This window comes from Pseudopipra pipra, chromosome 2 (genome assembly GCF_036250125.1).
Source record: "Pseudopipra pipra isolate bDixPip1 chromosome 2, bDixPip1.hap1, whole genome shotgun sequence".
Classification (NCBI taxonomy): Eukaryota; Metazoa; Chordata; class Aves; order Passeriformes; family Pipridae; genus Pseudopipra; species Pseudopipra pipra.
In genome coordinates, this window is record NC_087550.1 from 51,568,218 (window position 1) to 51,588,798 (window position 20,581).

At 40.9% G+C, this 20,581-nt stretch overlaps 1 protein-coding gene and 2 long non-coding RNA genes across 4 annotated transcripts; 1 reads left to right on the forward strand and 2 right to left on the reverse strand.

The window, feature by feature from the left end:
* Positions 1 to 1,268: 1,268 nt before the first annotated feature.
* LOC135409672 (uncharacterized) lies at positions 1,269 to 11,094 on the reverse strand. The gene is made up of 2 exons (XR_010428304.1): positions 11,014 to 11,094; positions 1,269 to 1,463 (listed from the first exon to the last, which is right to left on the reverse strand). It is a non-coding gene; the product is annotated as an uncharacterized LOC135409672 (long non-coding RNA).
* Positions 3,133 to 6,319, reverse strand: LOC135409671 (uncharacterized). The gene is made up of 2 exons (XR_010428303.1): positions 3,735 to 6,319; positions 3,133 to 3,374 (listed from the first exon to the last, which is right to left on the reverse strand). It is a non-coding gene; the product is annotated as an uncharacterized LOC135409671 (long non-coding RNA).
* Positions 11,095 to 11,240: 146 nt separating the features above from the next.
* Positions 11,241 to 17,439, forward strand: CCNA1 (cyclin A1). 2 transcript variants are annotated; one of them, XM_064645556.1, is made up of 9 exons: positions 11,241 to 11,323; positions 11,430 to 11,578; positions 12,748 to 12,991; positions 13,227 to 13,348; positions 14,061 to 14,284; positions 14,916 to 15,120; positions 15,931 to 16,044; positions 16,711 to 16,844; positions 17,172 to 17,439. In XM_064645556.1, the coding sequence occupies exons 2-9, from the start codon at positions 11,450 to 11,452 to the stop codon at positions 17,221 to 17,223; spliced, it is 1,224 nt and encodes a 407-aa protein (XP_064501626.1). In that variant the 5' UTR covers positions 11,241 to 11,323; positions 11,430 to 11,449; the 3' UTR covers positions 17,224 to 17,439. The 2 variants fall into 2 exon arrangements, with proteins under 2 accessions (XP_064501626.1, XP_064501627.1); XM_064645557.1 differs by having other exon boundaries at positions 11,258 to 11,327.
* Positions 17,440 to 20,581: the final 3,142 nt, after the last annotated feature.

The following is a 20,581-nucleotide window of genomic DNA, read 5'->3' on the forward strand; positions in this document are numbered from 1 at the left end:
CACATGTACTTAGACATCCAAAAACTGGAAATCATTTCAATTGCACAATTACCTTTATGTTGTTTTTTACAAAAAATACTGGCTGGCTTTCTTGCTAGCACAAGTTGAGAAGATTACATCAAAGATAATAAAAAAAAGCAGTTTTAGAGGAAAGCTATGGTATGTCAGACCAAGTCCTTAAAATCTTTGTTGATCCCAGTAGTCTGACTTACTCAACCGCTTCCTCCTTATCAGAGCCCTCTTCATCTGTAGAAGGAGTACCAAAGAGTCTGACAAAATCTGACCACGTATTACCTGGACCTGGCTGTAAGGTTCAATACATTAATATTTCTGAATCTAAGAAAAAAACGTTTATACGCACTAAGATTTTACTGGTACCCCGATCGGCAGTATTCAGTATTCTTCAAATATTTAGCTACTGCTTTATTTTAACCACCTTTTGTCACTGATCCATGTGATATCAAGACATCAGGACATCAGCAATGTAGGCCAGAGCCTATGGACTATTACGTGAGGCTATGGCAGATGTTCTGTGTAATCTAACATGGAGAGGGAGGGGGAAAAAAGCAAACCCATAGTAGCTATTATCAATGGCTCATGCCATACAGTGCATATAGGACTGGACCTGACACTGGCATTGAGTTACTTAGCATTGAGGGGCCCAGGATAGACCAGGAAGCTCTAAATCTGGAGCATTTAGAGGTATCCTAAATGTCAGCCAAAGCATAAACAGTATTGTTTTGCTTTTTTGAGGCATGCCAAATCACTTTTGGATTGAGATTTGTGAAATTCCTTTCTAGGGTGCTCTGAAAGATGATATCAAGGTTGTGAAAATGGCTAACCAGCTGTTTAATGAAGTCCTAATCCAATAAATGCTGCAATGAATGGAAAACCTCATTTTGACTCCAGTCACTGTTAGATGAAGACACCAATCTCCTGAGATTCCTTACAAAATCCAAAACAGTGCAGCCCAGTTCAACACCCAGTAGCCAGGAAGTTGACTTGGATCAACAGCTGAGGAGTTTTTGGTCCATCATTTCACTTTGGATATTCACAGTGTGTGGACATGACAAAAGTTTGTCTTTCTCTTATTTCACAAGGATGAAATCCAAGCTCAGTGCCTATCACTGCACATACAACACAGCAAACCCTCAGTCCAATACCTGCATCACCCCGTGCTCCTCCAGACTGAGGGAGAACCACCTGCCAGCAGCCACCTTCCTTGGTAACTTCCTGTTCTTAAACCACAGTTCTTCATGGTCATGTCATTTGTTTCAGTCTGTTTTTATTGACTGGGTAAATAACTCCCTTGATTACAGCAGTTACAGTTTTCCCTGGGGTTATGTTTGGCAACAAGCTGCTCACCCTTCCTTAACTGCACTGTTAATTAGGAGGTCTGTGTTTCCCTTCTTGTCAAAAGAGACTAAACTTCCTGCCACTGGAACTCTTTCTTCTGCCTTCTCCTACAGTGAGAGAACAATGATTGTTCACTTGGTTATGCTTCAAGTCTTCTGGATGCTTTTAATAAAATCTGTAATTAATATTTTGAGAGGATTTCTACCTCCTCCCCCTCCCCCCGTGTCTGAGCACATCTTGAGCACAACTTTTTAATGGCAATAAACAAAACCAAAAAATAGTTAATTGCACCCTCAGCATGACTCTGACATTTCTCTGAACGATGCAATAAGTCTTGGATGGCTACATGTGAATGTCTAAAAGATGTCAGTGTTGTACTTGTAACAAGCAACCTGACTCCATTAACTAATTATGGGTTAGAGGGAAAACACTGCCAAATCTTTTGTGGTGTTCAAATACAGGGATGCTGGACTTTCTGGGAACAAAGAGCAAGCTATTAGTGCCCTTTTCCAGGTTTTAGAAGAAAGCAGCAATAATCTTTCACCTGTTAAAATGTATAAAGAGCATGAAAGGCTTCAATGTACTCCAGCTGAAGCCGAAGACAAAACCAGACGTCAATATAAGCAGAAATAAGCCCAAAACATTCCCACATGGGAAACTGATAATAGTATTGTTTCTAAATACTGAGTATGTATTACTTACTGCCATCAGATATCACAGACTGAGAGTTGTTAGACTTTGAAAAAATTAGACATTTATGCTTCTAGATACAAAATAATCACAAGAGATTGTGTTCGTCTCTCATAACCTGTTTATAGCCAAAGGAGGGAGAAAGGCACCTCCTGAGACTGACTCAGTTTTTCAGTTTTTAGGCTCCAAGTTTAAAATCAGATGCACCCTTAACTTACAAGAGAACATACATTTCACATGTGTAATCAAGAGAAGACAATTTTTCAAGCAAGACGTACTACACTTTCCATAACTAGCCTACAATAAAAATTTATTATTAATATGCCACTGATCACTACCAGGACCAGAAATCTGGAATATACTGAGGATGCAGCTTTCTGTATTCATATAATGTGCACTTGAAAGGATTTTGTATTTTTCTGAATAATAAAGTGTTGGGCCTTGCCTGAGGTAGGCTGTTCAACTAGATGAATCACAGATCTGCTAGGAAGACTGTCATGTACTTAGTAATGTATTCTTATTCTTACCTATTTTCATATTCTTTTAAGAGCTTTATATTACATTTTAAAACCTCAACCTGACTTTTTGAAAGAAGTATTATTTATATAGTCATTGAACAAAAAATATATTTATTGGCTCTGAAGAAACATACTATTCCCTACTATGAAGTGCCATGTTCAATACTTACAAATCCTTTAGCACTTTGTACAATAACATTTCCAACTGCTTTTGAGTTTTGGGAACCCCTTTTGTACCAAAAGACTACATAGATAGGTTATTACAATGCCTTAGGACAGAAATCACAGGTGTATTTAAAAACTTGAGCCTAGGAGACGGTGATGCGATATATGCCATACCTATGCAGCCTTCAGCATCTATTGTGATGATATAAGAAATGGCAACTCTGTCACATGCAAAGTGTGGATTAGATAAAAGTGACAGGGAGGCAGATTGAAAACTGGCTGAAATGCCAGGCTGAAAGGACAGTAGTCCAGTAAGGACTACTACTTCAATGAAAATTCCTATACAACTTTCTCCATATATTTCATTTTGGAATATTTTAATTTCAGAAAACTTTGAAACTCCTTCATATTTGAATTTATGCATTTTTATTTATTAATTTTTAAGTGTTTCATAACAATCAGGAATAGTAGTGCTACAGAACAGAAGGAATGTTAAATTTTTAAAATCAGGAAAAGAGTTAATACATTTTACTGATTGAATTTTTTTTTTTTAATATCATATCTCAGGTTGATTCATTTCAGTGCACAGGGAATCTAGAGAAGGTATGCTGTCCAACCACAAAGTAGTAGTTTATCTTCATGATTCTAGAGCAAAATTAAAATAACAAGAATATTTCCTCTATGTATATTCAGTGTGCTTGCTTGTGATAGTGCCCATTATATACTACAATAGGTATTTTATGACAAAAATCAGCATTAAAAAGATATGAAATTACATTATCAAAATTTTAAAATAAGTTTTGCATATTGATTTCTATGGGAAAACCTCATTTCATTAGAAAATAAAATTGTGTCTTGAGGCAAGAAATACATTTCAAAAAGTCCTAATTTCCAGCAAATTTGGAAATCTGTTTAGCTCTCTCAATTTCTCCAGATTATGACTGTTTTACTAATACATTTCATAAGCAGCATCTGAGAAAGAGCATCACATAAGAAGAGGAGGACCTGATCCCCTGCATGTTATGTATACATAAACTGGAGCTGAAAGTCTCCCACGCAGCAGAGGAGAAGTCTTTCTGGACACTTCCAGCCAGATGTTGAGAAGCCTCAGTTTCCCTGAAAGGAAAATGCACACATTAAAGATACTCAGTGGCATCCAGAACCATGTTCTGATGGTCTCTGGTGAAAGAGCCTACTCAGGGACTGCCAAATAACCACACTGGCACCATGTGCTGGGGAGGGACCCTGGGGAAGAGGAATGTCCCTATGGTGCTTGAGCAGGACTGCTACAGAGAGGAACTGGCCTTACCTGCTGGGGCTGATCTGCCATGACAGACATTTGCAGGCAGAAACGTAATTACCATGTTCCAAAAGGAATACTGAGATTAAATGAACTACAAAGAGACAGTAATTATAGGAGAAGCAGAAAACAGTGACCTTCATGTCCTGTTTTGATATATCTGGCTCCAAAGGCTCCTTATTCACCACAAAACAGTGGGATCCCATGTCTCCATCATCCTAGTGCTGAGATCATTGCAAGAATCAGGTACAAAGCTCTCTGCAGTGCACAAATATATGCTGGAAAAGGGCCACCATGCATTTCTGTCCAAAAATAAGATCTGAAACCCTAAAACGCTGGTAAAAAAATAAAAGTGCTCTACTCTCTTGTCACTAAGCAAGTATAAAAAAATAAAACAAGAGAGACTGAATACATATGTCAGACATTAAAAGGAGATCTAAATTCAGTAAATGAGAGTTCTATAAGCACTGTCTCTGATAATATATTCTATTTCAAGAAAGGCATTTATTTCTCACTATCTTATCAGTACCCCAGTGGTAGTCTGTGAACTAGAGATAAAGAGAAATAATTTTTTTCTGGCTAACAAATGAATTCTTACAGTCCTGAGCTGTTTAACAGATAAAGACTTTTCTAAAATGGCTATAGTTTGCTCATTTCTCAGATGTCTATCTCTTTTCAGGAGGGTATCAGAGGTAAAGTTTCCACGGACTTTAGAGTCAACCTATGGATGCTCATTAACTACCCAAGAACAGGACGTGTGGCTTCTGGGGAGGCAAGTAGGGAAGGATGAAAACAGAGAGAAGGCAGCATCTGAAGGACAGAAGAACAGACACCAATCTCTTGACTGTATAGAGTAAAAAGGGAGGAAGGAGTTTGCAGTTCTCTTACTATGTTTTCTGAGGAAAGACCTGCTTCCAGTGTAGGAAATTAGGTAAAGAAAAACATGCAGGTGAAGGCTTATGGAGTCACTTAGTCCGTGATGCTACAGTCCAAACATAGCTCTACAGGAACTAATTTTCAGAGAAGACTTGTTTTGATCTTAGAGGCCAAAAGGTCTGTTAGATCATCACATTGATCTTCTTAACTATTAGCATACCAAAATCTGGTTTTCCCCAGTTACTCCAGTATACAGTCTGGTAGCATGTATATTTTTTATATAATGTATATCTTCAGTAAAGGCATACTGAAAACCTTGAAAGACACCCTGCTTTCCCCTGGGAGCTTGCTGTAATGGGTCACGTTACAAACATTTGCTTTATGTCTAATTGGAATCTGACTGTTTTCAGGTACCTATCACTGAATCTTATTATCTCCATGTCTGCTAAAATAAATGGGCTTTTCAGGCTTGGTATCTTCTTCCCAGGGGAATCCTAATGCAATCCTGTCATCTTTCAGTCTTCTGCTTAGTAAGATGTTAAGATATTTAAATCTCTTCCTGTAATACACTTTTTTTTTAATAAAAACCTCCCCCTTTTTTTTTTTAGCATTTATTCTGTTCTGCATCCTTTGCTACACTTTCAACCTCTTTTTTATATGCAGAATTTGGTTTTCCCTACTAAAATCATTGTGTTTTCTACATTATGGAGAAAACATAAACTGAATTTGGAAATCCAAACTCTGTGATCTCAAAGCTTCTCAGATGTCCAAGATGTAGTCAAGATTAATGTAAGCAAGCCAAAGAGCAGATATGACTACGTCAATAGGCTTTTAAAATTTTAAACAATGTAAAATAGAGGTGCTGAATTTTCCAGTCCTCTGTTTTCCCCTCCTAATTACCCATCTCCACTCTTTATATACAAATCTGCTCTATATTTAATAATTGGATTATCCTATTGTTTGGATTTCTTTATTCACACTGTTTGGATTTTTTTTTATTCATACTAGTCTTTTAATACCTCTCCCTCCCACAGGGTCATTTTTTGCAGCTCTGCATTGCATTTTCTTGAGAGGTATACACTTGCAATTACAGGTGCTCTATAAATCATCATCACTGTGAATCACAGACATAAATAAACAAGGTTGATGAAAGACCTTTTACTGCTATCAGTTACAACATAAAACGGGTTACACAGACAAGCTGTGACCTGTGAGATCAGATTGGTATCTACAGTTTTAATCTCTGTTCTTGGCTGTGGTAGAGAAAAATGGCTATCATTTATCACTAGCAAAGCATGCAGTAAGCAATAAGAATGTGTGAGCTCAACTACATTAAACAGCAGCTGCTGTGCACATACATAAGCAGTGATGTACCATACATCTACTACAAACATTATGAATACATTGTGATTATGAACACAGAGATATTATAGGTGACTTGAAACAGTAGAGTTCAGATAAAGTGTAATTGCAATGAGCAAACATCATTAACTAATTTACTTAAATAATCCAGGGCCAACTAAAATTTCTCCACTACACGGTGGAGAAACCACACACTATTCCAACTAAACCAAAATAAAAATGCAGGGGAACTATCCAAGTAATGGAAGAATTTGGCTACTTTCGTTTCCTCTTTCAATACACTGTCCTGGCCATAAGGCTAATAATCCTGGTATACAGTTCAGGACAAACAGTGCATTGCTGCAAGCAGCCATATATTTACATTTTCTTATTTTGAAAATAGAGACACTGCAGTGCTTCAGGTATGATCAGTACAGTTCAGCCTATTTGCTTCACAGGTTATGGAATCCACACTGATGGCTTGATGTCTTAAGGAGCTCATCTGACAGTTTTGATGCATCTAATCACTGCCTTCTAGAGGAAGAAGGGGAATGAGTGCCAGCAACATGAATCTACCAGGCAATGGCTCTGTTAAGCCATCCTCTGTCTACTCTCTCATCCATGCACAGTGGCATGAAATCATGTACTTCACATGTAATGCACAGAGTTCAGAGGACAACTTCTCTTCCAGTTTAGATAAAACATTGCCAGACTCCACAATGCTGAATATTTCATGCAAAGCAACAGTCACTTGTCAAGATTCACTCTGATAAATAGTTGTAGTTTTGATAATTTCCTCCAAAACCAAAATATGCATTGATTTTGTTCAGAGATTGTACATGCCTTCAACAGAGACTTTCAATTTGAAATAAATTCTTGAAATATCAAAAAAGCTAAATTACTGAAAGATAAGATCTGAAAGTTTTAGTGTTTGAATTCTTTCTATTGTGAGTCGAAAAGGAAATCCCATATCAAACTGCTATTCTATTAAGGAAAATATTAAAATGGTTTCAGACAATTATAATGACCAGTTCTGCTCACATCCTTTAGTTTAGCTGTAGCAAAGTTTTTCAGCATAAATTTGATCTTGTGCAAAGTCACAAAGAAGTCACCACTGCCAACATCTAACATACAGCATTTACACTGGTACTTCAGAGCTCTGCTGAGCTGAGGCCTTCATGAATAGCCTTTGCCTTCACAACACTACAGATGTTAATCATTGCACCTACTTTTCCGAACAACAAAGATAAAAAATTATTTCCCAAGATTACTGTTGCTATTGCTATAAATTTTGCCTCAACTTTATTACAGATAGCTGATCTTCAATTAGTCACACGAGAAAAACTCATCTGCTTTATATGCATGTAGGCCACTACATTTTAATTACTAACACAAACAAGTAGAACTGATATCAACAAATTAACTGTTCTTGTAATCATAGAATCACAGAATGGTTTGGTTTGGAAGGAGACCTTGAAGATTATCCAGTTCCAACTCCCCTGCCATGGGCAGGGACACCTTTCACTAGACCAGGTTGCTCAGTGCTCCATCCAGCCTGGCCTTGAACACCTCCACAGTTAAGGCATCCACAACTTGCCTGGGCAACCTGTTCCAGTGCCTCATCACCCTCATAGTAAAGAATTTTTTTCCTAATATCTAATCTAAACCTACTCTCTTTCAATTTGCATCCATTCTTCCTTGTCCTGTCACTACATGCTCTTGTAAATAGTCTTGCTCCATCTGTCCTGTAAGTTCCTTTCAGGTGCTGGAAGGTCACAATTAGGTCACCCCAGGGCCTTCTCTTTTCCAGGATGAACAATTTTAATTCTCTCAGCCTGTCCTCATAGGAGAGGTGCTCCAACCCTTTGATCAACTTGGTGGCCCTCCTCTGGATTAGCTCTAACAGATCAATGTCCTTTCTGTGCAGGGGACCCCAGAGTTGGATGCAGCACTCCAGGTGGGTTCTCACCAGAGCAGAGGTGCAGAATCACCTCCCTCGACCTGCTGGCCACACTGCTCTTCATGCAGCCCAGGATCCAATTGGCTTTCTGTCCAGATGCTGCACTCTGAGAACTAGTCTGTGATTTGTAACCTGAGAAACAGTGCCCAAGAGCCAACTTCCACAGAATCATGGAGTTAGAACATGAGTTCCTTTTGAAACTTTTCAATTGTGAGTAGAAATGAACAGTAGCTGTCCATAACAGCTGAGTAACAGATACCATGAGAATAGGGACCATAAATTAGGAGCCTGACTGAGACAGACCTAGAACACAACAAGGGCATTTCAGCATGCACTTCAGCAATATCGGGCTAAAGGACCTGGCAGTGGAGCTAGATGGTTATTAAAGAGAGTGATTTGAAGAATTCAGAAATGTCTATTTCTGAATTATGCAGTACTGTTTCAAGGTTCTGTCAAAGTTATGGGTGTTTTCCTATGTTGTTCTGAAATGAAAAGCAGAGTTGAGATAATAATGTTCAGTGAAGGATATTAATTTAAAACATGGACAGGGCTAAAGCATGCTATCAGCTGCTTTATGATACAGAGAAGCTTTTAAGGGAATAAAATAAGGACAGCAGAAATGTTTGATTTTAAGCTTGGTGTTTTCCCTTCAAATACAGCACTAAAGGGTACAGTTTATATTCTATCACTGTTCCGATATTGAAAAATCTCATTTTCTCGTATTTCTGGGTGAAATGGGAGTAACTGCAGTGGTGCTGGGCATCCTACATAGTCACAAAGCTAGCAGGAGCAGCCCAAGACTGCTGTGGAGAAGCAACCCCAAAGCTGGAAATGTTTGGAGCAGTATTTGTCACCTGTTACACCACTTGATTCAGAAACATTTTTGGGGGCAACTTCAAGCTATTCTGCTGATACCCTCTAGTACAAGGCTAGTGTATCTTATGATCCCAGTAAGAAAGGCACTCAGTCTCCTGACTCATTCCCTTATGTTTTATATTTAAACGTTTTACTATTGAATACATGATTTCCATTCTTTTCAGAGCAGATTTTGAAACTATCAATTAGTATTGATTTAAGGTCAGAATAGTGTCAGCTACTTAAAATATAATTAGAGACAGAAATCAGAGTCCCGATACTCCTGAAGTAGAGAAATGTTTCTAAATTGTAATTTGAAGCAAAAGGAATTTTTTGCTTTGATGGAAAAATCTAATTTTTTTTCTTCCTTTATTGCTAAAAAGTGTGCAACTGGAATTTTTGCTTCCTCGTAAAATATATAAACTTCAAAAGCTTTTTATTTAAAAATATTATCAAATCTGAAAATTTTAATTAAAATGTAGAATAGTCACACATTTAGAAATTGTTTCGAATAACATTAACCTTCTTACACTGCTCTAGGTTCTACATATATTGCAGCACAGGATTTCTTCAACGTTTTTTAATAATCCCACCAAAACAATAGGATAAGGAGTATTTAAAGTTCCGCTTAAGCTAATGTTTAATTTCAGTGGTTGGAAACTATTTTGATTTATTTCAGATATTCAAACTTCATATGAAAATATTTAAATAAATGTCCTCAAGTGAAGCATTCCTTGTACAAAGCTGGAGTTCAGAAATTAAAGAAGAAGAACACAGAAGTACAGCATAATCTTCTGTTCCCCTGACCTGCATTTGCCCACGCCTGCAGCTGTGACAGCTCCACTATGATAACTACCTGCTTACAACCCTGCTGCTGTAAGGACATGAAGCTCCTCCTACCGAAAAGGAAAAAAGTAGTGTGACATGGACAATGGATTAAACACAGGTAAAGTTTTTCAACTTCACATATACCACTTACTTCCTATAGTAAATTCCTTTTGGGGGGTCAGGGGAAGTCACTTAAAAAATAAATATAAGAAAAATGAGAAGAAAAAAATACAGCCCTTAAGACAGGCTGGATCACAAGAACTGCAAAAATCAATTCTGACATAAGACCCTGCTTGATATATCCAAATTTCAGATTTCAAGCACACTGGAGAGCACCTCAAGAAGTACCACCACTGCCAAGGCACAGACAGTTTTGACAGAAGTCTCTTTAACTTGCTCTTACAGATCTGCAACGAGGGAAATCCCCAAATTTCCCATGCTCTCTCTTCTGGGGCATCACAATTCTGATATCTAACCTAAATCTCATGCTGAGGTTTCATCTGCTGTACTGCTTGCTCTTTTGTCTTCACTGTGGACTTTCAGAGGGCTCATGTGCCACATAGGCTATATTCCTGTTTGTTCATGCTAGGATAGCCATAAGCCTGGTGAATCATGCCCAGACTGAGGTTCACTATAACCTCCTGATTCTTCATGGAGCTGCTCCCTACTTGGCCGTTCCCCACCCTACATTTCTGCAGTCACTGGCTTTGACCTTGCCTTTGTGCTTCAGGAGCATCCTGATTCTCCAGAACATTTTTCTAGTTTGTCAAGATCATTTCTGAAATCTAATCTTGATCCCCAGCATATTCCCAGTCTTCTCAGCACCACAGTCGGTGTTACCCACAAATCCAGCAAGCGTGCTGCCTGTGTCATTATCCATATCACGGGTGGAAAACTTCGACGGCACTGGATGAACCTCTGCGTTTATAAAGCTCTGCATTTCGACGGCTGGCAGCTGAGAACTGCTCAGACATGTAACCGTACAGCCCCGCATGCAGTTCTGCAACTAGCTGTCCCTTGCCTTGGACTCTATCGAAGTGCCACAGGAGTCAAATCCACGCTTAAATGAACTATAATCTCATTTTTCTCCCTCTTCATTTATCAAAGAGGGACGTCGAACTTACACAGCCGCCGCTGTCGCTTCTGCACCCTTCCCTCACCCTCCGCGCGTTCCGCAGCGCACCTGGCGCGGCCCCGACCCCGCCGGGGTCACCATGACGACCCGCCGCCGCTGGGGCCGGCGGGGCGGCGCGCCGGGGGTTGAGCCGCCGGGCTCCCAACCGGCCGCGGCCAACAGCCACCGCCTACACCCACCGCCTATTTAGGGGCGCCGGGCGGGGGGCGGTCTCCGTGGGCCAGCGGCGAGCGGAGCTGAGCCGAGTCGGACAGCGCGGTGCGGGCTCCCTGGCAGCGGGGCGGACAGGAGGGAGGCAGGCAGGCATTGCCCGAGGCGTCACTGTTGTGGTGGTTTAGAGGATTTTACTCCCCCTCCCGCAATTTAATGTTATTTTTGTGGGGTTTTTTTTCTCTCCTCCGAAAGGTACCGACGTCGGGGCGGCGATGCGTCGAACCGGTGAGAAGAGCCGGGCGGGGCGGCGGCAGTCGTGCCCCGCCGCCCTCCGCAGCACCGGCGGGCGGGCCGTGCTGGGGGTGCTGACGGAGAACCGGCAGCAGCGGCCCGGCCGCCAGGTGAGCCCCGCTGCCGGCGGCACAGTCTCCCTCCCTGCCCGCCGAGAGGCCGCATTCCTCCCCGCGGGCCGGCGTGGGTGAGCTCCCCGTCCCGGTCAGGCCCCGGGGCTGGGGCCCTGCCGCCGGCAGGAGCGGTGCACGCACCGGCTCTCGAGGCTGCAGGTGAAGGCCTGGGGATGACGGGGTGAGTGGGTGACTCAGGCTCCAGTTATATAAGTGTGAGTTTCCCGAGAAGCCCTGGTCAGTCCTAACTTGCAGGCACTTCCTCGTGGAAATACTCTTGAGTAAATAATTCATCCTGGAAAAAAGGGAGACTTGAGCATTTACCACCTGTAGTGTAGCAGGTAGTTTAAGGAAGGGCTGTTCACTGGTGCTTACCCAAAGGTCCCAGTGCTGTGTGCTGGCCGTATTCCCTTCAAGGTGCCAGAGCCTTCAAGAAGCTCAAGTTCATGGCAGGTTGTCTGTCTGGCTTTTCTGTTCCTTGGATCCTCCTGGGGTCTGCTGGTGTGGCAGGGAAAATGTTACCGTGCTGACTTACAGGATCTAACATAGCAGCTAGTACATGTACACAAACTCTTCTTGGTTGTGACTCTGTAAAGCCCCTAACTCAGTTTGTGGCTTACTGGTAGTAGACAATGTGAAGGACTGTAGCCTGGTCACACTGTAGCCTGTAGTCCTAGGGGTTGCGATGCTTAAGCGCAAAAGTTCAGACTTCAGTTTTTCAACTCTGCTTGAAGTGCCTTCTTGCAAGTGAAGTCCTTCATAAGTCTGTGGCAATGCCTAAGCACTTCTATTATGTTAACTTGCTGCACTTGCAGCTGCTCCTTGCCAGAATTGAATGTGGAGCAGACTCTGCACTTTCCAGCCCCATTAGAACCAAGCAGCACCCTTATTCTCTTTGGTGTTAGGCACTGAATGTGGGGCTGCTTCCCCCCCCCCATTCCTAATTTTCACTACACCTCACCCTTTCTATGAGGAATCTGTCACAGCAAGACAGCAACAGGTGGTAGTTCTGAAGCACCAGTTGTAGCTGGTGGCTTTTTCCATGAACTTTTATGTTATTGGTGTCTGTTAAGCAAGGAAAGTGTTTTCTTTTTGAAAACAAGTGGTACTTGCTGTTTTCTTCCTGAGTAGCCCTTCCACAGCATATATTGTGTGCTCTGCTTCAGGGTGCTGCTGTTACCAAGCACTTCCCTGGCTCTGAAAACACCATCCCTTCATCTGGAAAAGATGAAGTGTCCAGCTGCTTGTTCAATGCTGCATCGAAGCAAGGGTTTGCTATCTACATAGATGACCCAGAAGATAAAGAAAACTACAGCTACCAAGTGTCTGAAGAGCTGGAATCAAGCCAGTGTGACCTGAATACTAGTGCAATGACATCCAGTATTCACCTGCTATTGGATCTGAGTTCAGGTAACTCCTATTACTACTCAGATGGTATCCATAGTGCAACTACACGTAGGGTGGCTATGAACTGTGAGGGTGGTAAAGTAGTGAGTAGCTTATGTTACATAAATAACACTTCAAGATAACTTTGTTTGTGTCTACATGAGGCACAACACTTCTGAGTTAAAATAGGAAGGTGCAGGAGGAGGTGAAGGAAGAGGTTACTTACACAAATGTCTTGCTGCTTCCTATTACCTGTTAGGATCTCCTATGGTAGTGGACACATCCTTCCAGTCCCAGCCTGAGGATCACATGGAAGATGTCATAACTCTGACTGTGGAAGAGTATGCAGAAGACATTCATCAGTACCTTCGAGAGGCTGAAGTGAGTGGCTTGTAAGAAGCTTACAGGTATTTGTGGTCCCTGTGATGGGCTACAATATTGCAGAGATGTATGGCTGTATGGCTGCCCTGGGATAACCCAAGGCTGCCTCTGAACTACAGAGGAGGGAAAGCAAATAGTAAAAGTAATCTCTGAAGGCAGCATATAGTCAGTGATAAGATCTTTCAGGATTATTATGTTCCTGAAATTTCCTGTGATTGGAGCATCTCAACTCTTTGGGATGAAGAATTCTTGCAGATGGGAATAGAATGCTGAAAAAATACTAAAGCAGTTTGATATGATCCCACTGACAGCTGTCCTGCTATAGAAGCAGTTTTTCCTACCTTTGTGTCAGAGTAGTGAAGTGCAGGCTCCGAATAAGAAGAGGGGGGGAAAAATGTGAGTTGTTCATTTTCAGGTCCTTCTGAATGACTTAATTGTTTGATGGCAAAGGCTCTCTGTAGTCCAGGAAGTCTTTTACTGTTCTGCTGCTAATCCAGTAGCTTCTATCTCTTCAGTGTAGAAATACCACTTTCTAGAGATGCCACTAGCTGGTAATTATTACAACTAGCACTATAATTGTACTTAGTAGTAATAGTTATTAACAGTGGAACAACTGCTGCTCATTTTAGTGTAAGTGTAAAGAATGTTAAGCAGCTCAGAAATCCATAGTTCTCTTTGAGGTGAGCATCCTGATTCAACTCTTTCCAAACAGCTAAGATTCAGACCCAAGCCCTATTACATGAAGAAGCAGCCAGATATCACAACAGGAATGCGTGCCATCTTGGTAGACTGGCTGGTGGAAGTAGGGGAAGAGTATAAACTTCGGACAGAGACTTTGTACTTGGCTGTGAACTTCCTGGACAGGTTTCTTTCCTGCATGTCTGTTCTCAGAGGGAAGCTGCAGCTTGTCGGAACAGCAGCGATTCTTCTGGCTGCGTAAGTATTTCATCTCCTGAAGTCTTGGTGAGGTAAAACTGATTTTTGGACTCAGTCTCATAGAAAAGGAAGGAAAGAAGCTTGCAGTAGTAGGTAGTTTCTCATGATGTCTCAAGATTAGCAACTTCAACTACGTTGGCGCTAGCAAAATCAAAGATTTAATGTTTGATGTGAGGAACTGTAGTGGGGAAACCTAGTAACCATAACAGCAGGAGTGAAAACACTAGTGTGTTAGGCTCCTAGCCTGTAGGGCTGCAGTAGATTCACAGTTGCAATCTGCAATTAGCCTTCAACTGCTTTAAGTAGACAGGGTAAGCAACATAGCTTAGTGCATGGGGTTTTGTCTGGAGTGTGTTGTGTTACTGAGACATTCCTACTGAAAGTTTGCTATTAATCAAGAGCTAATGTGTGTGAGAGAGTGTGTTTCTATCTAGACTGATGACTTAGAGTTCCTCTAAGTATATTTGCCCAAATTTGAACCTAAATTGTTAGCCTGGAGGAACAAATAAAATTAGAGCTCTACACAAGTCTTAGTAATGTTATATGGTCATCCTGACATAGGTTCAGCAGAAAGCTTTCTTTTGCTATAAATTTCAAGCTGGCAAATGTGGCTTCTATATCCCTTTTTCAGGAAGTACGAAGAGATCTACCCACCAGAAGTGGATGAATTTGTCTATATAACAGATGATACCTACACAAAGAAGCAGCTGCTAAGAATGGAGCACCTGCTTCTCAAAGTGCTTGGGTTTGATTTAACAGCCCCAACCATCAACCAGTTCCTCCTTCAGTATATTCAGAGGTGTGGAGTCTGTATGAGAACAGAGAACTTTGCAAGGGTAAGAACTGTCTGCCTTTTGGGATTGAGGAGGGAGAAGTGATCCTTGAAGGAGCTGCAACAGGCCTAAAAACTGGATGTTTTGTAGTCCGTGGCTTGTGCTGAGATTTTTGGATAAATGTCTCATGGAAGTCCTAGGTTTGGCCTACCTGTCTGAACAGGCAGTTATGTGGTAGAACTCTGGTTGTTTTTTTCAGCAGTGCCTGTGTAGCAAGTCTGTCCTGGATTTGGTACTACTGCATATTGCTACACAATGACACAGAATGTCTGCATAGCTGCATTGGACTTGCATGGAGTAGGCAACCCTACTTAGAAACGGCAGGCTTACAGTAAAATGCCTGACTCATTGCTTCTCTGTAAAGGGTATAGGGATGTACTGTGACTCTACTTCAGCAGAGCCCAAATTTTGCTTCTTAGAGCTGTCCATTTATTTGTGATCTCCAGGTAGGGTCCACCTATGTAAATGAGCCTTAGAGGATGGGAAGAGTGTGTCTTTGTTATTTTTACAAAACTTGAATTTTCTAAGTCTCTATCTGTAAAATTATGTCAGAGCTGATGATGGGACCAGAACTTCAGAAGGCTGTAGATTTTTTCAGGCTTTGGCAAAACTTGGTCTTTCTGCCTGCCCTGAAACATGCTAGAGGATCTTCTGTAAGATCAACAGGACTAGAATGCTAGTTTTTCTCACTAGACATGTAACTCGTGTTTTTTACACGATACTGAGACCACTGCCAAACTTTAGTGCTTGCTGTATTGGACTGATTGTACCAGCTATGCTCATTCTTGAAAAACTTAGGGTTTTCTTGTTCAGTATCTTGCAGAGCTGAGTCTTCTTCAAGCTGATCCTTTTCTGAAGTACCTCCCTTCACAAATTGCTGCAGCAGCCTACTGTCTAGCAAACTATACAGTGAACAGATCTTTCTGGGTAAGGACAACTGTATGTTAATAACTAGATCAAGCACTTTGTTATTTTATGTTTCATTAGAACTGAGCTGAGAAGTAGGAGGAGTAGCTGCAGAGTACGTTGTTATAAAGGCTGAAAACCTAGGATGAGTAGCTGCACCCGGGTTGATGCAACTACCCGATAAGTTAAGTAAACCTGAAATATCATGCCTCTTCACTGAAATGAGAGGGACTTCCCTGTTTTGCTCATTTACATCAAGCCTGTACCTATGGCCTTGCTAATCCCCAAAACTCCTTCCCCAGAGACAACACAGGGGCTTTCTGTGAAGCAGGGGAGAACTGAATGTGTCTGTTTGAGTAATTACCCTGAGTGGCTTCTTTAATGCAAGTCTTGATAGGCCTTCCAGCTGTGTGTTGGAGGAATAGCTTTAGAAAAGAGCATGATCCAGAAGAGATGTAATGGATGCCACATGCTTAGAGCAGAAGGAGCTTGTCAGATCTCATGGCAACAAGGAAGACCTAGAGTGAAGCTGATGGCAGAGTACACTTGAATCTTCTTCATGCCTAAAGAATCTAGAGCGAGCACTGATGTAGTGAAAATGGTTTCTGCTTCCATAGGAAATGCATCTTCTAGATGACTGACTGCAATAGAGTAACACTATTTTTTTCTTTTTTCTCATCTGACCAGCCAGAAACACTTGCTGTGTTCACTGGGTATTCATTAAGTGAGATAGTGCCTTGCCTGAGTGATCTGCATAAAGCATGCCTTGATGCTCCCCATTGCCAGCTGCAAGCTATTAAGCAGAAGTATAAGCACACAAAGTAAGTAACCACTAAGCCAGTGTTCTGTAACTTGTAGACTATAAGCACCGGATGACTCTGGTTTAGCAGCTTGGGCTGTAGCTGCTGTAGCTCACAAGCTTTGCATAGTGGTCAGCTTCTAGTTCTGAAGCAGAAACCTCTGTCAGCCTCGTAGGAGATCTTTTCTGAACAGAAAAGTAACTAATCCATGAGTACACAGATGCATGGGATAACAATTCTTTCTGTGCTATTGCAGGATGATTCTTCTCCAGTGCATTGCACAAGCAGGTGATAGCTTTAGATTTGCCAGCTAAGCTAATATCTGTAGTAACTGTATTTCTATTCCAGGTACCTGCAGGTGTCTCTTCTGGAGCTCCCAGCAGTTCTTCCTCTACAGTAGAGACTGTGGATTCTGGACTTGAAGATTACTTTGTCCCAATCAACAAAGCTGGTCTAACATTTCATAGAGCACTGCAGGTCATGTGTCTGTAACCATAGTGATCAGAATGGTTTTAAGCTTATATTTTTTAATGAGATGCCTTTTTTAAAGAGAATATTAGACTATAGCTCTTAACATAACTGACAGCACTTTTAATAAATGTCTTATTGCACTCTACTTCTGTGAATCTTCTGACTCCAGATAATATCTGCAGTAACAGTAAGTGGAATGAATTGTGGAGTGGTTTTTTGTGTGTTGTTTGTTTGTGGTGTTTTTTCTTGGGATATTTTGGTGGTTTTTTGGTTTTCTTTTTTTACTAAATCACTGTAAGCAGGATTTATAAGATGGCTGGAGTGGATAAAGAATGGCTTGAACCAACACAACGTGACATCTCCATAGACACAGGTTATTTCCTGCAGTCTTATTTGTTTCTTCCTCTTCTATAAAACAAGATCACATAGCCATGAACAGAAGCTATTTTCTGCAGCTTTTTTACCATATTGGACTGAAAACATCTACTGAACTCTGAACATCTTTATAGAAGATCATCAATGTTGAGGTAAAAGTCAGACTTCCCTTTATGGAGGCAAAATAGGGGGATTGCTCTGCAGGAAGCTGGAGGAAGGGAGACTGGCTGGCAGAGCTTTAGGAAAACTTCAAACACTGGTGGGTAGACTGCAGTAGAGAGCAATGCTAAAAGCTGTGAGGTACTTGAACAGTAGTACTGGGATGATGGAATTGAGCTACATGGCTCCTGAGTCATACTTGTGGTATGGAGTAGTCTTATAGCATAGCTGTCTGAGATGACCACTTATGCCACTAGAGCACTGCTGAATATGTCAAGGGAGGGTGATGGGACAGAACTATCTTAGCCTGAGCTGCTACACTGTCTTATGTCCCACTGTCAGTTATTTGTTAGGTAATGTTTTAAAAAAAACAAAACAGAAAAACCCCCAAAACAAGAACCCCACACACTACCTTGTGTACTATTAAACATAATAGTCCCTGTCCAAAGTAGTTAAAAAATCAGTTGGACATATTGGTCAGCATTTTAGAGAACTATAATCCACTTGTCTAAATGGCAAGGTAAGTCTGAGGCATTCACTTACTGCAAGAGTTTAAAAATTTCCGTGCTTACTGCTTCCTAAGAGCCATCTGTACAGTCTAGTATGTGTTTCCAAGCAAGAATAGGCTTAATGCTTGACATCAGTACTTTATTCAGCAGACATACTAAGTATGAACTAAAAAGCCTCTTATTTTGGTTTTAAAACCTGATTATACTAATGTGTGTGTCATGACTCTTAGCTTCAGGGGGTTCACTTCCCTCAAAGTGTGTAAGTCTTTCTTCCCCTTGATTCCTCCCTGTGCAGGCTGGTGAATCCCCCTAGTAATGCAAACGCTTGTATTCCTCCAAAGTGGTGGTATTGGTTATGAGAGATTTACTTATCTCAAAGTAAATATCCTTTAAGGGAGGGGAGCATTCCATTTCAGTCTAGCGTAGACAGTTCATGGTCTCTTGCTTCAAACACTTTCTAGTCAAGTAAATGAGGCTGAAACCTCGTGTTAATAACTCACTCTACTTGTAAGTAATAGTGCTTGCTGAACTGCAATTACTGTAGTGTTGGGTATTCTTGAAGCAGTAATAAACATCTCAAGTACAGGACTGTTTTCCTAGTATTACAGCAGTTTGAAGGTATTTATATGGTCATGCTGCAATAGTAATGGGGAAGAGATGAGTTTTGTTCTTATGAACAGCCTATGTCCACAGCCATGTGTCATATTCCTGAGCCAACAGATTTGGTGTATCTAACAAAGTAGGAGGTGTCTGGGTCTGAATTCACTAAGTGTTTTAACATGTGGACTCTTCGTAGAATCCTAACTTTTGTTCTGTTTTACTTTCTTAGGTTTTACTTACAGCTGCAAGACAATTACAATAGTTGCATTTAATCTTTTTGGAGCTTCAATTCTTTGGTATGCAAATGTGCCTGGTTTGGGGGGTTTTTTGGGTTTTTTGTTTGGTTTTTTTTTTAAGCTATAATATAAGAAGAGTGTGCTTCATCTGTTTTCTTGTTTTATAACTATTTTTCAGCTCAGTTTTTGACTTAAGTATTCCTTCAGTCCAAGAGCTAAAAAGGGAAAATGAAAAAAACCTAAGTGGTTAAGATGAAGAATCACATAATACTGCAATGTGAATGCTAATAACGAGTTTAGGCAAGATGGATTAAATTTGAATTTGTCAGACACTAGAAACTGATCTTGAAGTGGTCTCATCTGAGATGTGTAATAATGACATTTTGAATGTTCATGCTCTATTCTCATTTCCTTTTGTTGGATTTGTCTTATTCAGAGCAAGGAAAATAGTCTTACTGCTCTTGTATGAGTGAACCTTGACTCTTTCAAGGTGAAAACTGGGTGCTATTTCCTCTCTCATTCAGTGTGAATTATCACACTTAATTCTGACCTCCTCCTCATGTGGGCTGTTCTCTGCCTGAGATCAAGGGATAAAAGATGCTCCAATTTGGCATAATGTGATAACAAAGGTGAAATAATGCTGTTTTAATAAGATGAAGTGCTTGAATGCAGATGCAAAAACACTTGCGTACTAAAAGATGTACTGAAAATCAGGTATACGGGAATATGGATTTATAAGGAGGGAGATGAAAGCAACACAAAAGGAAGCTTTCACTTTTCATTGGTGTAGTGCCAATGCTATACGGAAAAACTAAGAGATATAAAGCTCACAGCCTTGCGTGATGTTTGAAACAGAAGTAGGCTTCTTGAAGACAGCCATATCCCGGAAAAGAAATAAAGGCAATAAAGTCAGTGTTAAAGACTAAAGAGAGGTAGTCTCCATTTTTGACCATCCTGCTTAGTGGCTAGTAGATAATGGCCACAAATAAGACCTCAAGTTTTTTTGTTCAGTGTGCAGTTTTGGAAATGTCAAGGCTGATCATGTTCGGTTAGCTCTGCTGTGAAGATCAGTCTCTGAATGTCAGCATATGTATTTCAAAGGCAGAATATTGACTTCTTTGCAGGTCACAGTATCTTCCCCCGTTTAAAATGTACTGGGACAATATACCAGAAGTAAAAGCTACCAGTGAGACAGCAGGCTGAGCATATCCAAGGAGCTTTGAGGGATCACTCAGCACTTAGTGGAGTAGGTTGGAACTGAGAAGTGTTGAGGATTTTAACTTTAACCCATGATGTTCAATTCAAGAAATCTTTAATGGTATTAAAACCAAAACCGTCTCTAATCTTATTCTAGCAGTTTCTCTATTATCATGCTGTGACTTTCAAGAGACCCAAATGTGCTGTGGTT

What these genes read in the sequence shown, in the direction of transcription:
- CCNA1 (XM_064645556.1), top strand. Translation starts at nt 11,450, where the DNA reads ATGCGTCGAACCGGTGAGAAGAGCCGGGCGGGGCGGCGGCAGTCGTGC. An exon ending in GCAGCGATTCTTCTGGCTGC is followed by an intron (nt 14,285 to 14,915) that starts GTAAGTATTTCA and finishes TCCCTTTTTCAG; the next exon opens with GAAGTACGAAGAGATCTACC. An exon ending in CAGAAGTATAAGCACACAAA is followed by an intron (nt 16,845 to 17,171) that starts GTAAGTAACCAC and finishes TTTCTATTCCAG; the next exon opens with GTACCTGCAGGTGTCTCTTC.